Here is a 21,111-nt window from a genome sequence, read left to right on the forward strand (position 1 = left end):
TAGATGTAAAATGGCCCCCCAAATTCCATGTATTAAGTATTTGGTCCCCAGATCATACCATTAGGAGATACTTTATGGAGTACTTAGGTCATTGTAAGTGTGCCCTTGAGGGGGATTTTGGAACTCTGGCTTCTTTCTCACTATTTTTTTTTTACTTCCTGGTCATAATATAAGTGGTTTTTCTTTGCTACATATACCACTCCATTGCTATTCAGCACGCCCAACAGAGTCCCAAAAGAAGGATCAGCCCAGTCCAGGACCAGAATTCCTGATAAACCATTTCTCTTCGTAAGTTAATTTTCAGGTATTTCATTATTGTGATGGGATGGTAAATAATATACCTCCTTGTGGGTATGGTCCTTTTACACTAGTGAAAATAAATAGATGCTGTATTTCTTCTGTTGTGCAATATTTGTCTTGGGTTTATTCTTTTTATACTGAAAAAATGAAAACTTGATTTCAACTTTGTTTAAATTGAAAGTAAAAGGAATGAAAACTCTGGCAGTACTTTTCCAATATTATTGGTGAAATGAGTGATTTAGAGTGAAAAATAAGGAGTATAAGGCAACGATTTGGGTGAGAGATGAGAAACACCTGAACTAAAGCCACGATGCTGGAGCTCAGTGCTGTGTCCTCATCCCTCTGAGCAGCTGAGTCCCCACAGAACACATAGGCACATGCCCGTGTGCACATGCATGAGAGAAGGTGGAAAGGAGAAAGAAATAGAAAAGCATATGAAGATCCAATAAATCACTGTAGGATGCTAACTAAGATAGTGAAGGAAGACCTGATGTTAGCATTGTTAACTCCTTCCAGCTGGAAATATAATATCCAAGAAAAGAGCTTCACAGAGGGAAATGGAGAGTGGTAACAATTAATTCCAGAAGCCAGGCGATATACTCCATATGATTTGGACAGAGGAAAGTACAGGGGTTACTTGCTTCTTGGACCAGTTATGGATACCACCTATTTCGTCAGGGACAGCCTCAGCAAGACCTTGTGGGGCAGAACAAGTATTCAGGTATCAGTGCCCATTGTCAGTGAAATGTAGGGCCAGGAGACATGCCCAAGAGGATTCATTAAAATCCAGTTTCCTGGAGTGGCATTTTCAGGGAAGGACGTGTTACCTGAGAGGAAGAGACTGCAATATGTCCCTCAGGACAAGGCCAGGGCTCACCATTGCCCTAGGGAGAGTGGGGCTAGGCCCTAGTGGGTCTCCTTTGAGTAGCTCACCCCATATCTTTTCCTCTTAGTTCCTACTGTGCTCACCTTCTTACAGAATCCCAGCAGGAGAGGAATATGTGAAGATCTGAGTACATGAACTCAAGAATTCAGCCAAAATCATTCCATGACTGTGAAGCACTTTTTCACAAGAGAGTAGATGGGAGCCATTCTGAGGGATTTAGTTCCTCACTTCCCCAGGATCCTGCCCAAGGTTCTTAGCTGCCCATATGCATCTATCTCTTTCTCCAGGAAGGAGTGTCAGTGCCAGTGACCAGAGGAATTTTGACCCCTGGTTCCAGTCACAATCATACACATACCTATATCTCACACTGCCAAAAGGACCGTCTCCTCTATCTACAGCATCTTGAACTTCTGGAACCCACAAAGGAATCCCAGGATCCTTGCTGGAGTCTAGCAGTGGTGTCTTTCCCCAAATGAGGTAAGGGCTCTGTCTGTTTTTAGGCAGTATACAGACCATCTACGTCTTGAGAAACAGAATCAAGATGGCATATACTCTGCAGCTTAGATTCTTTAGATCCTTAGGCTTTACAGTTCATTCACTCCTATCTGTACAAGGTGACTCTAGGCACTTTGAAAATGTGGAACTTTTGCAATTATTTAGTGCCACTGGCCAGTATAGAGTTTCTAGAATTCCTAATGTTGGCTTTCCAATAAAAGTCTCAGTTCTTACCTTTGGTGCATCTGATTTTCCTGGACTCCAGCACTCTAATTAGGCCCCTCAAAGGACAGGACCTCAAAAGAGTAATACCCATTATCAGTTGACGTTTCTCTTGAACATGTCACAAAAAACAACTGAAGTCAATATAAATGTTTATATAACAGAAAAAAGTTAAAAATTATGCCTTTAAATTTTAGCATTACCTTAGTTGAACGACCATCTCCCTTGAGTGCTACAATAGTCCACGATTCATGTCAGGCTCTGCTGAGCACTCTAGGTTTGAGGTACCCATAGACCTACAGCAATATTCCACAGAGGAGCCCTTCCTCTGTTGGTCCAGTGTGTGCTCCCTGGCCTTTCTCCTTAGAGGTCTATAGAAGTGAGGAATGAGTGAATGGAAAAGGAGGGAAAGCAATCATCCTGAAACAGAGAGGTGGCATGCAGGAAGGAACCTGGAGGTCTGGTTACACACCTGACCAAAGTCCTGCTTTTCTTCTCCTCTTTGAAATCTGTTCAATTACTGACCCAGAGATCTGGAGAGATATGCCCAATTATTGCTTTCCCTTTATATCTCTATCCATTCATCTTTTTTATTCAACAAAATCAAGAGCATCTAAAGTCTCATAATTACCAGGAACCGTGTCCACAATTGTCCTTGAACATTTTATTTTTTTCCATAGGCAAATAAAGTGTTCCAATCAGTGTTTCTCAGTAAGTCCTGCAGTTTTGGTTTCATGAAGCAGCAGGATGATCATATACCACAAGGAAGGGTGAGGCATCACTTTAAGGAGTGTTTTTCTGGAGGTCTCCTTGCCCAGCATTCCTTATGGCAAAAGTGCAGGAAGGACATCGCGGTACTGTACGCCAGTGTCCTGACTTTCAAGCACTATCTGCTCTCTTTTTGTTATGCCCTAACCCTTTTCGACCTTGCCAGCTTCTATTCATTCTCAACTTGTAGCCTATATCCCATTTTGTTGGGGAATCCTTTTCTGAAACCTCCCTTATTTGTTCTGAAGTATGTCATGTTTTCCTTTATATATTGATCATTGCCATGGATGAGGTAGGTGTATTTGTGATTAGTTTTCACATCGATGTAATTACTTAGCATCAGATGTGGTACCAGATACATCATAGGTTCTTAGCAAAATAACCCCCTGAGTGAATGAAAGGAGCTGGAACTTATGGGCCACCTGAAGTCAAGTTTTATGATTCCCAACTCTGAGATAACGAGGGTGGTGACCTAAAAATGATAGGAGCTGGTGCAGATATTACAAGGGAAAGGTGATGAATTTGGTGGTGAAATTTTCTTTTCTCTTCCAGAGTGTCTCCTATGTCCTCCCTCTAACTGTGAAAGATCTGCATTCATAAAGTGCATGCCAAGTGGATACCATCGCCCTCCCCACCCCACGTACCACCTACTTTCTTTCTCAGTCACTTCCTTTGGAGACTATCATAAGGTTTCAGGGCACAGCAAGGCCAGCATCCTTCCATACACTTCTCAGATTTGTGAAGCTCAGAGTGTTGCTTTGAGTCCCAGGTAAAAGCATGGCTTTGTGTCTTTCCTACAATGCTTCCTCTTTTGTAACTCACTCTTTTTATCATATACCATAAATACACTTCTATGTCTCTGTGAATCCCATAATTTTATTTTTTCTTGTTTCCTCCTGAGCAAATATCTAACTACTGCCTTCAAATAGGCAAATATCTTTTCCACTCTTCCTACTGAATTGCCTCAAAAAACTACATTACCCTGATCATTCAGTTAAGCCCAGAATTGTTTTTCTTTAAAGCAGACTCACTATATCCCTGTCAAGGAGGTGAGGATGGGTAAAGAGTACAAGAATCAGGTGATCCAAGAGCCCTGAAATTTTGCTAGTGAGGAAGGTGTCAAAAATGATGAGGCCAGCAAATGGATGAAACTGGAGAATATCATGCTAAGTGATATAAGCCAATCTCAAAAAACCAAAGGAAGAATGATATCGCTAATAAGTGGATGATGACACATAATGGGGGGTGGGAAGGGTTAGTGTTGGGGTTGGAGTTGGGTTTAGGGAGGGGGGCAGGAATGGAGGAAGGAAGGACTGTATAGATGGAGGGGAAGGGTGGGAGGGGAGGGGGGGAAGGGAAAAAATGGCAGAGTGAATCAAACAACATTACCCTATGTAAATTTATGATTACACAAATGGTATGCCTTTACGCCATGTACAGACAGAGAAACAACATGTATCCCATTTGTTTACAATAAAAAAAAAAAATGATGAGGCCAGAACATAAAAGCAGACATAATGTCAAGGGAACAAGAAGGCAAAGAGTTTTTATGAAAAAACTTTAGAATTGTGTCCCCAGATAGATTTTAAGCAGAAAAACAGCTAGCTTTTAAAGCACTGCCCAGTGCATTTGTTTATCATGGAAAGAGAAGTTTTCATTTACGTACAAAGATCTTTGTCTGGGCTTATTCTTTTGCATATCTTATGTAAAGATAATTCTTAAGAATTCACATTTTCTGACATGCCTATTTCACATTTAGATGGAGGTGTATCAAAATTCAATAAAAACATTTAAAAATTCAGAATGCAGAGGGGAAATTTAACTCAGAGGATGAAAAGATGTTTCATGGGATTTCTATTGAGTACTGCATACTATCCTGGGATGGTCCAAAAAGGTAGGCCAAGGCCTCTGAGAATCTGTCTTGTTTTAGACAACAAAAAGAACCACACAGAATGGAGCTCTGGAACTCCTCTACCTGGGGAAGCAGCTTCATCTTGGTGGGCATTCTGAATGACAGCGGGGCTCCTGAACTGCTCTGTGCCACGATCACTGTCCTGTACATGTTGGCCCTGGCAAGCAATGGACTGCTGCTCCTGGTCATCACAACAGATGTCCGGCTCCACGTACCCATGTACCTCCTGCTGGGGCAGCTCTCTCTCATGGACCTCCTGTTCACATCCGTTGTCACCCCCAAAGCCCTCATGGATTATCTGCGCAGAGAAAACAGCATCTCCTTTGGGGGTTGTGCCCTCCAGATGTTCCTAGCTCTGACGCTGGGTGGTGCAGAGGACCTCCTACTGGCCTTCATGGCTTATGACAGGTATGTGGCCATTTGTCATCCTCTGAACTACATGATCTTCATGAGCCCAAGGGTCTGCTGGTTCACAGTGACCACATCCTGGATCTTGGCGTCCTTGAGTGCTTTAGGACATACCGTGTACACTATGCATTTCCCTTTCTGCATGTCATCAGAAATCAGACATTTGCTCTGTGAGATCCCACCCTTGCTGAAGTTGGCTTGTGCAGATACCTCCAGATACGAGCTCATGGTTTATGTGACTGGTGTGACTTTCCTCTTGCTCCCCCTTTCTGCCATTGTTGCCTCCTACACACTAATTCTCTTCACTGTGCTTCACATGCCCTCAAAAGAGGGAAGAAAGAAAGCCCTTGTCACGTGCTCTTCCCACCTGACCGTTGTTGGGATGTTCTATGGGGCTGCCACATTCATGTATGTCCTGCCCAGTTCCTTCCACAGTCCCAAGCAAGACAACATCATCTCTGTTTTCTACACAATTGTCACTCCAGCCCTGAACCCCCTCATCTATAGCCTGAGGAATAAGGAGGTCATGGGGTCCTTGAGGAGGGTTCTGGGAAAATATGTGCTGCCAGTATATCCTACCCATTAGTGAGGGCTCTTGACTTTCCTCTTATTTTTCTTTCTCCAAATGAAATTGTTATGCTCTTCCCTTTTTTCATATTATACTCTGATAGAGATGAACATACACTTTTTAAAATTTCCCCTTATTTTCTACTATGTAGCTCTTGCATAAACAGAACTTTATGTGAACTCACTAGGCAATTATTACACTGACCTGTGAAACCCCACATGAAAAAGGGAGTAGGAGAAGAAAAAGCTTTGAATGGATGTCCTTGACTCACTCTGGTGAGGCATCATCCTGACACATACCAAGTAGAGATGGTAGGAGACCAACTTTCCATTTCAACATTATGTAGCAATAGGGAACCATAGTACTTTGGAACTGAGCAAACTCCAATGGCCTGTTAGCATTGAGGGAGTGTTCCCTTTGAACTGGATTCTTAGGTCATTTGTAGATAGAGGGGTCCTCAGAAGATATATTAGACTTGCTTTTTGTTAAGATGTTAGCAACTGGTAGGGAAGAGTAATAGAGATGTGACTGCATTTGCAATACAGATCTAAGGAGTCGGTCACACTGAGTTCATAAATAAAGGCATAAACCTAAGTTGGTGTAGTAGAAGGGGCTGAGGAAAAGGATTCTGGCATTTCAAGTTGAAAACTTAACAGAATCTCTTTGACTTTGGGGGATTTTTTACTGTGCCTAAAATTAAAATTAAAGAAATGAATAAAATAAAATTGGAAGTGCCCAAGTTTAAACAGAAAAGTCAGATGCAATAACAGTGAGAGAAATGTGTTGTGCGTATTTCATTTGAATTTTGTTAAATGAAGATATGTGTTTTGGAGCATTGAAATGACTGGAAGGAGCTAAAATCCTTGAGATGAATGCATGTGATGTCTCTCTCCACTGGAAAGGAAGTGTAAATTACATAACTTATTCTCTAGTTAGCTCAAATGTGATGTGGGAAGATTTATAAGAAAATGTAGGAACTTGAATTTGTTGCATGAAGAAGCTCCCAAATACTTTACCTATGTAAAGGTCATCATGGTTGAAAACAGTGTTTGTCAGAACTTGGAAGTTCTTGTTTTCTTTCTAAAAATAATCTTAAATTGTTTAATCTATTAAACTAATCCATAATATGAAAACTAAAGCTGATTAAGACAAGTTCTTTATAATGAGGAAATTCAGAAATTTAGAAAGAAATAAAAAAAACCTGTAAAATTGTTTTGTACTGCTTTTATTATGCATACTTGTATTATTTATATGTAACTGATAACTCCTTTTGTGATTTAAAATTTGGTGAATCTTCTTCCTTGGTATGTGGGTATATTTCAGAGTAATGATGGAGAGGGAGGGGACCAGAGCACCTCAGTTTGAGTCCCTGGCTCCCTTTTAATCCTCAGTGCACCATAGGACACTAAATTAAACCCTTTGTATCTGTGCATCCTCAAATGTGGTGATAATTACAGGCCTGCTCTCTTGGTGTTGTTGGGTAGATGGAATAAAATAATAAATGTTAGGCATTTAGACCATGGTCTGATTAAATTGTGCTTAAAATGTGTTGGCTATTATGGATGAATAAACAGTCTCCAAAAATTTTAATCTTTATTGTATTTTTTTAAAGTAAATATTTGCTCATTTTGTTCATTTTAATTTTTATCTGCAAAAGTTTTATCCATTTGTGGTGTATAATATAATATCTTGATATTTGTATACGTTATGAAATTGCTATATTAAGCGAATATATGTTTTACCTCACATACTTGCATTTTATGATAAGAACAGTTAAAACATACTTTCTCAGCAATTTTCAACTACACAATATATTACTGTTGTTGCTACTATAATTGCCATGATGTGCAACAGATTTTGTGAACTTCTCCCTCCTAACTTAAAGTTTGTTTTCTCTGACCAGCATCTCTCTGTTCTCCACACCCTAATCTCCAGTTATCCCCATTTTGCCTTCCTTCCTGTGTTTGTGTGAGATTTCACATATAAGTGAGTTCACACGGTATTTTTTTTTTCTGTGCCTCACATCTTTCTTAACCTAATATATTCCAAGTTCATCCAGGTTGTTGGAAAGGACAAAATTTCCTTCTTTTCCTAAGGTTGAAAAATTCTCATTGTGTATTTACACCACCTTTTCTTTATTCATTCATACATTGTTGAACATTTAGTTCACTTCCATCTCTGGGCTGTTCTGAATAATGCTGTAATGAACATGGTACTGTGAGATTTCTCGTTGCAATACTGATTTCATGTCTTTTGGACATATCTCCAGTATGAAATTGCCAGATGATATGAGAATTCCATTTTCAATTTTCTGAGGAACTTCCATGCTGCCTTCCACAGTGGCTGTACCAATTTACATTTCCACCAGAAAAGTGCAAAAATTCCCTTTCCCTACATTCTCACCACCACTTGTTATCTTTCATCTTTTGGAAATAGCCATGCTAGCAGGTGGGAGGTGATATCTCATTGGGTTATTTGTATTTTTCTTGTGATTAGTGATATTCAACATATTTTCATAGACTTGTTAGCCATTTGCATGTCATCTTTGTATAAACATCTCCTCAGTTCCTTTGGTAATGTTTCACTTGGGTTGTTTACTTGATATTGAGTTCTTAGATATTTTGGATATTAGCTCTTTTTCAGATATACTATTGGCAAATACTTTTATTTATTCTGGATATAAGTCCATGTTCTCTGCAAGAGACAGTCTTACTAGTTCCTTTCTGATTTGGATGTATTTTATTTTTTTTTTCTTGCATAATTCTGTGGCTAGGACTTCCAGTATTAGGTTGGAGAGAAATCTCAAAACAAGGCATCCCTGCCTTGCTTCTCAATATAAAGCAATTTCTTTAATCTTTTCTCACGGAGAATGATGTTTAATAAAGGTTTGTCTCTTATGGCCTTTATTATGTTCCTCCTATACCTAATTCACTGAGAATATTTATCAGGAAGGAATATTGAATTTTATCAGTATTCTTACATGTCTGTGAGATCATCAGCTAGTTTTTGTCCTCTATTCTTTAAATGTGGCATATCACACTTATTAATTTGTATGTGTAGAACCATCATTACATCTTAGGAATAAATTCTGCTTAATAATGATGAATGATCTTTTTCAGGTCCTGTTCAATTTGGTTTGCTATTAGTTCATTGAGAATTTTTGCATCTATGTTCATCACATTGGTCTGTATTGTTATTTTCTCACAGTGCCCTTGTCTGATGCAGATCCCTCTTCTGTAGTGACTGGCCTGTGTTTAGGTGCCATGGGATTCTGCCTGACTCTGAGCCTCATCATGGAGAGACTAATCTCAGGTTCCTATGCAGTAACTTGATACCTACCTCCTTTTCTTCCTCAAGTGGAAAATTCTCTCTGTGTTATTCTTCCTAAGGTTGGGGGAGATATGAAATGGCTAGTCCCATGGCCACCAATTCCACAATGCTGGGTCATACCTGGAGCCCACAGTCTGTTAAACGCAGTCCAGCACTGAAGCAGGATCATGATCTATACTGCTGAGGCCTGCCTGAGACCTCTGCAACCAGTATCAGGTGATGCTGGCCAGAATAGTAGTCTGTCCAACAGGGACCCTGAGTTTTTGCTTGTCACCTGGAGGGTCCAAAGGCTCCATCCATGGTTACTAACCTGGGGACAGGGGTCTCTGAAATCTGCCAAATAATGACTTTCACCAGCCTGGCACTGAGTTTCAAGGCAAAATACTGTGTTTTCTTCCCAGTCATACTTCCCAGTGGAAGAGTATTGCTTATTCTGCCCAAGGGTAAGGGAAAGGTAGTAGGAACCATCCCTTAACTATCTGGCTAACTCATGTCAACAGGCTTGGTCTTCAGGCATTGTCCTGGGGTGGAGGCATGGCTCTGTGTTCCAAGTGGCATGACTGGTACTGGGATTTGAGTTTAAGGCCTGGATTTAATTCCCTTCTCTCCCCCAAGCAGGAGACATCTCTTTCCACATAGGGTTGTCAGAGTTGAAGGGAGAAGTGATATATTCCTCCATGTATCTTTTCTTATTATTATGTTAAAACCAGGTGCTATACTCTAGTGACAGTAGTTTGGCACATGAACAGCTGTTCAAAGTGATGTTTGTAGAGGGAAAAAAACTACTGGAGAGTAGTACTCAGTCAGTGTCTTGATTTTCCTTCACAATCTTTTTATGTACATTTGTAAAGTTGATTCCATGGATCAGAACTGCTGAATCAAATTACATGATACTGAGTCTTTAAAAGAAATTAACATGCTTATGTTTTATTTATTTTAATTAACAAATCCAATTACACGCATTCATCCTGTGCAACACGATGTTTTAAACTATTGCACATTAGGGAATGGTTGAATCAACTTAAGTAATGCATGCCTTTCCTTAGAGTGTTGTGATTTTTGTTTTTTGGGTCTTTGCTGAAAGAAAACTTCTTGTGCTATGCTAAATAGCCTTTCCTTCCATGCCTCCTTTACCCCACACATGTTGTCACCAACTGTCTGAGGTCTACTTTTCTCTTCTAGTCCCATCTACCCAGTTTATCATTGGACCTGATTCTTCTCATTGGTATCACCATCAGCCCCTCACAATAATGATTTAGAAGAATTTATCAGTTTTTTTGTTTATTCTGTCACTTTCCCTAATATAATTGTTACAACATTGTGCTTAATTGAAATTGCAATTTATCAGTGCCTAGCATGCTGTCAGACACTTACTAAAGTATCTCTCAATTTAAATCATTCCCAAAACAAAGTTGTAAATTATTAGAATGTACAAGTTGAAGTAATAAAATACTAAAAATAAGAATACCAAACTTCCTAGGCATTTCATAAGGGCTGCTCAGTAAATGTGTGTTGGCTGAGAAAATTACACTCATTAAAGTGATTAAAGCTGTAGATTATTAGGTACTATGATCAATAAGATTCCCTTCAAATGAAATTAAAAGAAAAATAAGATAAAAATTATTTCAGATATTGAATATTATAGCCTGATAATTTCTGACATAATATCTAGACCATAAATCCTTTGAAAAATTATGGTATTGTGATCACACAAATTGTCAAGCACAATATTCTACGCCGTTACTGTCTTTCAGAAGAAAGTTCCTAAGCAAAGTTTTGACCAGGTAATTTCTACAGGGCAAGTCTGCATACAGGGCAAACTGGTTAACCTTGTGCATAAAACCTGTGCAGAATATTATAAAACTAGCTAATTCTGTGAAAATATCACTCCTGCGCATTATTTCCTGACACATATTCCTGATTTTAATGGGCCCTCCCTGACGGTCTTTGTTTTTGTTCATGTTATAGTCTCTCTTAGGTATCTTTTATAACCATTGACACTTGTTGAATTGTATATATTACTCATAAATCAAGACTCATTTTAGTAGAGTTATCTACAAAAATATTTCTGATCTTCAAATAAGCTATGGCCTTCACTTTTGATCTACATAGTATTTTTCTTTTACCTTATCTTAAAGCAGTTCCTTTTATTGAACTTTTAAAATGGTTATCCCAATGTTTATGTCCTCTTGTTAGTGGGTTGCCACATCTTTTGAGGAAAGTCCTGTTTTACTCATCTTGTGGGTGTGGACACAGTGCCTGCATAGAGAAGTCTTTTAATGAATATAGAAATAAATAAGCCAAGGAATTAAACAAGGGCAGGAAAAGATGCTGATGTCAGAGCTATGTTGTCAACCACAATGTTCAAAGGAAATCACTACCTCTGAGGCACACTATCTTCCAGCCAGCTTCCTGAGGGCCCCCTTCACATCCTTGTTCCTGAGACTGTAAATGATGGGGTTCAACATGGAAGTCATGACTGAATAGAACACAGAGATGATCTTATCTTTTTCATTCATGGTCTTGGAATTAGGTCTCATGTAGGCAAATATTCCAGAGCCATAGTAGAGAACCACAACAGTGAGGTGGGAGCCACAGGTGGAGAAGACCTTGAGCCTCCTCTCCCCAGACTGCATCCGGATCACAGTGGAGATGATATGCCAGTAGGAGACGAGGATCAGGGAGACAGGAGCTAGGAGGATAAGCACACCCATGGAAAAGAGAGCCATCTCAGCATTGGAGGTGTCCACAGATGCCACCTTTAGGAGAGCAGGAGGCTCACAGAAGTAGTGATTAATCACATTCTGTCCCTGGTAGGGGAGATAGAGTGTAAAGGCACTGTCCACCAAACACACTAATGCCCCACTTATCCAGGACACTGTGGCCAACTGGACACAAGCCCTCTGGGTCATGATGGTAGAGTAGTGCAGGGGCTTGCAGACAGCCATGTACCGGTCATAGGACATCACTGCCAGTAGTGTACACTCTGTACACCCTGCTAAGAGGAAGACGACTATCTGTATTGAGCATCCAGCAAAGGAAATGGTTTTCTTTTTCACAAGGAAGTGGACCAACATCTGGGGTACAATGCTCGAAGAGAAACAAAGGTCAGCAAAGGATAAGTTTTTGAGAAAAAAGTACATGGGAGTATGAAGTTGAGAGTCAACTTGGATGAGGATTATTATCAGCAGGTTTCCAAATAAGGAAAGAAGGTAGATGATCAGGAAAACAAAGAACAACAGGATTTGGATCTGTGGATCCTGTGACAGTCCCAACAAGATAAATTCAGACACATAAGTTTGGTTTCCTTCTCCCATTGATTCTTATTCTTGTTTACCTGTCATCAGAAAGAGAACATAAACATTCCAAATGTTACGTTTCACTGCTTTATAAATACGTATAATGTTAACAAGGATAGTTGTTGACTGTCAGCTTTCATCTGCTTCCAACAAGGGACCAGTTAGCCTTAAGATTCATACTTCTGTTTCCATCAATGCATACAGCTTTCAAACACATTTTCCCTTGTTTGATAAATGAGGATCACACATTGTGGCTTCTTCATTTATCCTGATGTGTAGATATGTAGGTATTAATAAATTAGTATGTAGAAATTAAGATAATTATTTTGGTTAAATTTCATTTTTATTTTTGAAACATACATTGTATATACTAAGATTAGTTGTCTGAGAATAGAGTGCACTGATTTAATTAATTTCAAAATATCTAGTAGCTAATGGAAACACAGGTGTTAATGAAAAATTCACACACAGTATATTAGGAAGTCCAAATATGGTTTGGGGATCAAACAGATAAATTATCACTGTTAGTTCTTTCTCTTTTTCATAGTTATTTAAAATAAAACCACTCTTAAATAGCAATCAGAATCCAGGTAAAACAGCTAGACTGATTTAAAGAGTTACCATGTCACATGCCAGATCTGCTGGGAGAACCAGCATGGAGCCCAAGTTAGTTCAAATATGGTACTTTTGATGTCTACCCAAGTTCTGTAAATTTATTTTTAACACTGAAATTTATGGATTTTATTTGCAATGCAGAAGATAGGAGGGACACAGGAGCTGACTGTCACATCTAGCACTTTGAGTCCTAGGCAGCAGAACACAGTGCCGTTAACCCTAACAATGATGCTCACCATCATTACCACAACAACTAAAAAACTCACTTTACCTAGCACTTTGGTATCTCCGGAACTCTAAAAAGAAGAATTTCTAGAGGTGAACACTACTGACAACCTCATTTTGTAGATAAAGATTTTGAGATCCCTGTGATGATTTCAAAGAACTTTCAGAGCCGCAGAGATGCAAATTATTAAATCATTATTGAGTATCAGCCGTCTGGTGTCAGATTTCAGACATGATAGTATTGCACGAAAAATGGGTGCCATTTCTAAAGATGCTCTCTGGTATTGGGCTCTGAATCCATAGCAGCCATAAATAGAATGCACCTCACAATTAATATTTGAGACAGGGTAAGGCAGAAGTTAATGGTGTACACTGAAAAGAAAAACACCTGCTATCTTTTTGTGGTCTGGATGCAGGTAGAGAAGAAGTTAGGCAGAGTCAGTGTAAATATTTGCACTAATCAGGAGAGAATACTATTGCACCCTCTAAATATATCCCATAGTTTTCGTTCTGCTCATCCTTCTTTTTTTTTTAATTGTAAACAAATGGGGTACAACTTGTTTCTCTGTACATGAAGAAGAGGCATAACATTTGTGTAATCATACATTTACATAGGGTAATGATGTTTGATTCATTCTGTTATTATTTCTTCCCCCCACCCCTCCCACCCCTCCCACCCCTCTTTTCCCTCTCTAAAAGCAATCAACAGATATATGAAAAAAATGTTCACCATCTCTAGTAATAAGTGAAATGGAAATCAAAACTACCCTAAGATTCCTCCATTCTTGCCTCCCTCCCACCCCCATTATGTATCATCATTTGCTTATCAGCGAGATCATTTGTTCTTTGGTTTTTTGGGACTGGCTTATCTCACTTAGCATGATATTCTCCAATTTCATCCATTTGCCTACAAATGTCATAATTTTATTCTTATTTATGGTTGAGTAATATTCCATTGTGTAAATATATATATATATATATCACAGTTTCTTTATCCATTCATCAAGTGAAGGGCATCTAGGTTGGTTCCACAATCTGGCTATGGTGAATTGAGCAGCTATAAACATTGATGTGGCTGCATCTTTGTCCTGATGCTGATTTTAAGTCCTTTGGGTATAGGCTAAGGAGTGGGATAGCTGGGTCAAATGGTGGTTCCATTCCAAGCTTTCTGAGGAATCTCCATACTGCTTTCCAGAGTGGCTGCACTAATTTGCAACCCCACCAGCAATGTATGAATGTACCTTTTTCCCCACATCCTCGCCAACACCTATTGTTGCTTGTATTCTTGATAATTGCCATTCTAATTGGGGTGAGATGGAATCTTAGGGTAGTTTTGATTTGCATTTCTCTTATTACTAGAGATGGTGAACATTTTTTTCATATATCTGTTGATTGCTTGTAGATCTTCTTCTGTGAAGTATGTGTTCATTTCCTTAGCCCCTTTGTTGATTGGGTTATTTGTATTCTTGGTGTAAAGTTTTTTGAGTTCTTTATATATTCTGGAAATTATTGCTCTCTCTGAAGTATGTGTGAGTGGCAAAGATATTCTCCCATTCTGTAGGCTCTCTCTTCACATTGCTGATAGTTTCCTTTGCTGAGAGAAAGGTGTTTAGTTTCAATCTATCCAGTTATTGATTCTTGCTTTTATTTTTTGGGAGTCATGTTAAGGAAGTCTCATTCTAAGCCAACATGATGAAGATTTGAACCTACTTTTTCTTCTATAAGGTGCAGGGTCTCTGGTCTGATTCCAAGGTCCTCGATCCATTTTGAGTGAGTTTTGTGCAGGGTGAGAGATAGGGGTTTAGTTTCATTCTATTGCATATGGATTTCCAGTTTTCCCAGCACCATTTGTTGAACAGGCTGTCTTTTCTCCATTGCATGTTTTTGGCACCTTTGTCTAGTATGAGAAAACTGTATTATTTGGGTTTGTCTCTGTGTCCTCTATTCTGTACCATTGATCTACTTGTCTATTTTGGTGCCAATACCATGCCGTTTTTGTTACTATTGCTTTGTAGTATAGTTGAAGTTCTGGTATTGTGATACCCAATGTTCACTCTTCCTGCTAAGGATTGCTTTAGCTTTCCTGGGTCTCTTATTCTTCCAGTTGAATTTCATGATTGCTTGCTCTATTTCTGTGAGGTACATCATTGGGTATTAATTGGAATTGCATTGAATCTGAATAGCACTCACACTATCCCTATTTGCTGATGACATGATTCTGTATCTGGGGGAACTGGGAAATTCCACCAGAAAACTTCTAGAACTCATAAATGAATTCAGTAAAGTAGCAGGATAAAAGATCAATGCTCATAAATCTAATGCATTTTTATTCATAAGTGATGAATCCTCAGAAAGAGAATTTAGGAAAACTTCCCCATTCATAATAGCCTCGAAAAAAATAAAGTACTTGGGAATCAATCTAACAAAAGAGGTGAAAGACCTCTACAATGGGAACTACAGAACACTAAAGAAAGAAATTAAAGAAAACCTTAGAAGATGGAAAGATCTCCCATGTTCTTGGATAGGCAGAATTAATATTGTCAAAATGGCCATACTACCAAAAGTGCTATACAGATTCATTGCAATTCCAACTAAAATCCCAATCTTCTTTATCTACCTAGTATTCATTGGAAATCTCATTTAAATCTATTGCCTCAAATATTACACAATAGATTGTCTCAAATACTATCTGATGCATGTCCACTAATCTAAATTTAAAGTATGAACACTACCATTTATCCTAAGAAGAACTTTGCAGACTTGGTAGAAATAGTGAGTACTTTCCTGCCCTTATCCACCTATTTGATTTAGTATTTGGTAGCTATGTCTTCAGTACTCTAGAAGACACATTTGTTAGTATTAGAATGTGTTATTTGTAATAAAAAGGAAAGAAAGCCTATTCAAAGACTTTGTTTTTAATGTGAGGATTTATAGATTTGAATTACCTAGAATCCAAAGTAGGCTGACTTAAGGTTAGGTTCCTTCTGAATATTCAACATGTTCCTTTATGTCCTTCCATGTAGTCTCCATCATTGTTAACTTCGTCTTAGAAGGTATGACGACACATGCTTTCTTGCTCACATCTAGCCATAAAAACCAAGTATCTTACAATAGCATCTAACAGCACTAAGATAAAATTCAGTGTTGTATAAGATCCAATTCTCTGAAAAAACCCAGGTCCCCAAAAGACATATCAGAATAATTTAAACAGAAGAAAAAGTCTATTAAAAGAATAATGTACATGTATCTTATTTAGCTGTATATTCCAAGTTAGTTCATTTTAGTTTATAATACAGGCCAGATTCTAATGTCAAAATGTAACACACACAATGATAAGAATTTCACTTTTGATTAAATATGGAAAAATTATAGATGATAAACTAACAAATTGTACATATATAGAGAGAGGAAGGAATATCTGATAACTAAGTAGGATTTTGCCAAGGAATTTAAGTGTGGTTGAACATTAGGGGATGAGTCACATGATAACATCAGAACATAAATACAAATACACACTGACTCCCAATTCTAATAATTATGGGATCCACGGTTTCCAACTGACCTTTTCACTGAAAACAGCTATGAAGCCAGTGAAACCTCAAGGTACAAAGACCTTGGAGAAAGAAGCAAAACAGTGTAGTGAACCCAACAGCAGAATTTCCTGCCCCCAGAGGAAGGTGGTGGATTCCAAAGAAGCAATTGAGAGTCTAAGCTCAACAGAGAGTGGGGGATGACAGGTTGAAAAGTTAAGAAAACTTTCTGCAGTCTTAAAGTAGTAGGAGGGAAGGGATTAAAAAGTGGACTTTAAGGCTTAGCAATATAAGACATATTGAGAAATACTCTAGGTTTTGGGGGGATACCCTTGGAATGAAGAATGAAATGAAAATATAGAAATCAACTCTAAATCAATACAATCTCTATTTTTCTTAAGACTATCTGCTCTTTCCTTAAGTCCCTGCCGAAACCTAAATAAATCCTGCATTTAGAACCTCAAAGGGGTTTTAGAGTACTGCATGCACAATGCCCTGCATTCAGTAAAGTGAAATTACAAGGCACACCATAAAATAGGAACAAGAACAATAGAAAGGAAGAGGGAGAGGGAAAGGGAGAGAGAGTGGGGGAGAGAGAGAGGGGGATAAAGAGAGAAAGAGCAAACAGCATATAAATCAAAACAGTCAATCTTACATGGGAATTTTGAGACATAGTCTTTAAAATATTGTGAAATAAAATATATACATGATATTAGGCAATAGGTTAGTGAATTTAATCAGAGAACTTAAAGTCTACTAAGAATAAAAGAATGAAAATTTTAAATCTGAAAATGGGATTAATTAAAATGAGAACACAAAAGAGATTTTAACAGCATATTAGACACTGATGAAGAATGTATTAGTTCCCAGCAGCTAGGGAGGCCGAGGCAGGAGGATTGCTAGTTCAAAGCCAGTCTCAGCAACTTAGCAAGACCCTGTCTCTAAATAAGATATTTTTTGAAAAGTCTAGGGATGTGACTCAGTGGTTAAGTGCCCTTGGGTTCAATTCCAAGGAAGAAGAAGAAACAAAGAAAAGGATTAGTGATCCAGAAGATAGGTAGGAGTCAAAATAAAAAATGAAGCATGTTAAAAAAAAAATCAAGGGCTGAAACTTTAAAAAGCATGAAAGGTGTATTATTAAAAAAGTTTAAGCAAAGGGAAATTGAAGTCTGAGGAGAGAAAAGACAAAATATGGTGAAAAAGACATCTGAATAGATAATAATATTTTTTAAGATAAATATTAAGCCAACTATCCAATAAGTAGAATAAAGTTAAACTTAATGATAGCTAAATAAATTGAAATTTCATCATGTTTTCTAATTTCAATAAAGGAAAACAATTAAAACAATTTAACTACACAGAGTTCATGAGGCGATTATAACTAAAAGACACAGAATGCCTAAATATTCAATTACATGACTTAGAGAAAAAATTTCCAGCAAACTATTTCTTAACATTCCTGATATAAATCTTCTCAGAAAGCAATAAGAGCCCTACAAAAACTGAGTAGTGACAGGTATGCTGGCTCACACCTAATCCCAGTGATTTGAGAGACTGAGGCAGAAGAGTCACAAGTTCAAGGATAGCCTCAATAACTTAAAGAGACCCTAAGGAATTTAGTGAGACCCTGCCTCAGAATTATAAATAAAAGGAGCTGGGCTGTGACTCTGTGGTTAAATGCCCCCAGGTTCAATCATCAGTATCAAAACAAATAAGCAAACACAAAAAACTGAGTGCAGAAAAGAAGCTAATTGAAAGAGCTTAAGATCACTAGAAAGATAAAGTCCTCCTAATATGTGAAAAAACTGAAAAAGAATCTGAGCTATATGACATAATATATAGATACCTTGAGTTAGTAATTTAAATTATGTCTGTATTTATATTTATAAAATGAGAATATTAATATCTAATTTTTCTTTTGTTGCAAAAAATAAGTTGATAATTTTTATAAGCCTCAAGTTAGTATTTGGCACACTAATTTTAGTTATCCAGAATATTAGTAAATATGTATTTTTTATTGTACATGAATGGACAAGTAATACACACATTTTCTCATCCAGCTTCAAATTGAAAACAAACTATGATGCGCCTTCTCGGATTTTTTTCCCTACAATTTGTATTCTTCAAAAATACTAAAAAGAAAAATACTCCTTGTGAGATAGAGATGAGATAGACATGTGCAACTACACTAACTCTCACACTGAAGCCACTTTTTGTTCCTCTCTTTATTTTTCCACCTACTGAAAACAGTTATGAGATTTTACTCAGATCAAATCTCTCTCCTTTTCTCTCTGCCTGGAATTATTTGCCAACCCAGTAATTTCTGTTTATTTTAGCTCTATTATCTCTCTGCATCTTATATTGCTCCATTCATCCTATTTCCATGTAATAGAATAATCTTTCGATAATGCTAATGTTATCATTTTCAGTTCCCCAATTTGATAACTCTCGGTTGTGTATAGGCTTAAATCCAAACAATATTCTGGGCCTAGAGCATCTTTGACTGTCTGCAGAAGTCTGCAAGTCAATCTCTCACACTTCCTAACCCTTGATCAACTCCCTGCCAGGCTCAAAGGTACATGAGCCAGTGCCTTTGTCCATACTGTTCCCTCTGTGGAAGTTGGCTTATTGCTTTATCTGCTAGGTAAATTCCTAGTCACCCTCCAGTGTTTACCTCAGTTGTCACTGTTTTGCCCAAGCTTTCACTGCCTCTGTTAAGTGAAGTTAATTTTTTTACATTTCACTTTTCTGGGTTTCATATTTACACTAATAAATACATCTTTATATGATACAACATATATTTAATTTCAAGGCATTCTTTTTCCTATTTTATCAATCCTCCAAAGGTAGAGAATGTTAGTGATCTTACCCCTATTATTTATTGCAGTTAAGTTTTTAAATAAATATCAGCTGAGCAAATCACTACCCATCTATCTCATGCACACATTATCACACATAGAAATGTAGATCTCTTTTCACTCATATATTCAAATCCAAACACTCATGCAGCAAAAAGGGAATGAGGTATAAAAGACACAGTATCCACTGGGCCACTAGAATGTCTCCAGGAATGAACGGCAGGACAATTAAAGCATGCTCACCTGGGTGTAATCATCTACCAAGAGTTTATGAAAGAAATAATACAATGCACAAACCATTACCTTCTATCTGAAACCAGGGTGAAGTACTTACATTGTGGCGGAGGTGACAGAACAAGGGAGTGATTCTGATAGTAAGAAAACCCCTCATATAGACATCATATCCAAGGCTGTGGCCACACACCACTTCCTAGATCCAGGGATTTTCAATATCAAAAGACCAGACTTCCCTTTAGCTCACAGCGCACCAGAGATGGAAAAGACACAAGAAGATGGGAACCACTTCAACAAAGGACTATGGAGTGTCTGGTAGGTTTACAGCTGCTGGGAAATGAGGTCCGGGTGGGAGGCTATTAACCTGGAGCTTTCTGGAATCTTTTGTGTAGGGTCTGATCCCTGCAGACACCCTGGAGAAGGATTTCTGCACTGAGCCCTACAGGAGGAGGAGGAAAAGTGAGAAAGGAGGAAGGAATGTGATGCTGGAGAGGAGAGGGAGGGCCAGTTCCTCACAGACCCTGCGGAATCTCCTGAGGAGGTGTGGCCACCTCAGCACAGTCCTGCTTTCCCTGGTGGGCTGAGCTGAGCTGAGCTCAGAGCAGTGGGGTCTCAGGTGAAGAGGCTGAGGGAGCGGGCAGGGTGTTGAGACCTCTGGGCTGAACACCAAGATCCCACCAGGCCGTGTCACCGCACTTTTATTCCTGGGCACTCAGAGTGTTTCTCCATCTTGAACCTTTGCCAGGCACTTTTCTCAAGGTCACAAGCCTCAATTCTCCCAGGACCTAAGCACTGGATTTTCCTAAGGGGAAGTTCTTAAAAATGTGGTCCTGACAACTGATGTAAACAACACAGTCCCATGAGTTCCCGATTCATTAGATACCCTGAAGCCTTTCTATTATGCTTGTAAACAATGTAGAAATTTCTGAATCTCCCCTGATTTGGAACTCTATTAAAAAGAGAGAAAAATTTAAATTGTCGCTTTGTCCACATGATGAGATTGTAGTATCTCTTGCTCTGTTCATGAATTTGGTAATCACATAGGCAAAGAACACTAAAGCCTCCTTAGTGTTTATTAAGGAAGTCTAGATTATTACTTTGGTTGCCTCTTCTCATGGTGATTAATATGGATAGATTTTAAGGAAAATATTTTAAAAGGATTTCTAAAATCTACATTAATTGCCAACTTTGGTTATTCAAAAGATTTGTGGTGCCTTAACTGAATTAGCAATAAATTTAGACATTGTTCCCATAACCAGGTATCCCTGAGGTTCCCAGACCTTCTTTTTTATTTTAAAAGAAATTTTAAAGCTTTTGCTTACTTGTATTTGAAATTTTTTTTTGTATCTTATTTTTAAAATTTTTAAATTTTTGTTGCTTTTAGATATGCATGATAGTCAGGTATATTTTGACATATTACACATATGGGGTGCAACCCATTACAATTTTGATCACATTCTT

The 21,111-nt window shown here is 38.2% G+C and overlaps 2 protein-coding genes across 2 annotated transcripts; one reads left to right on the forward strand and one right to left on the reverse strand.

The window, feature by feature from the left end:
- Positions 1-4,623: 4,623 nt before the first annotated feature.
- On the forward strand, positions 4,624-5,577 carry LOC124959512 (olfactory receptor 2AG2). Its single transcript, XM_047517938.1, has one exon. It carries the CDS (start codon positions 4,624-4,626, stop codon positions 5,575-5,577), a length of 954 nt encoding a protein of 317 aa, XP_047373894.1.
- A 5,705-nt stretch (positions 5,578-11,282) lies between these two features.
- Positions 11,283-12,224, reverse strand: LOC124958952 (olfactory receptor 2D3-like). Its single transcript, XM_047517563.1, has one exon. The coding sequence runs from the start codon at positions 12,204-12,206 to the stop codon at positions 11,283-11,285; it is 924 nt and encodes a 307-aa protein (XP_047373519.1). The 5' UTR covers positions 12,207-12,224.
- Between the last annotated feature and the right edge of the window lie 8,887 nt (positions 12,225-21,111).

The sequence above is a fragment of the Sciurus carolinensis genome, chromosome 11, assembly GCF_902686445.1.
Source record: "Sciurus carolinensis chromosome 11, mSciCar1.2, whole genome shotgun sequence".
Classification (NCBI taxonomy): domain Eukaryota; kingdom Metazoa; phylum Chordata; class Mammalia; order Rodentia; family Sciuridae; genus Sciurus; species Sciurus carolinensis.

Coding starts and splice junctions, on each gene's coding strand:
- LOC124959512 (XM_047517938.1), top strand. CDS start 4,624: ATGGAGCTCTGGAACTCCTCTACCTGGGGAAGCAGCTTCATCTTGGTG.
- LOC124958952 (XM_047517563.1), bottom strand. CDS start 12,206: ATGGGAGAAGGAAACCAAACTTATGTGTCTGAATTTATCTTGTTGGGA.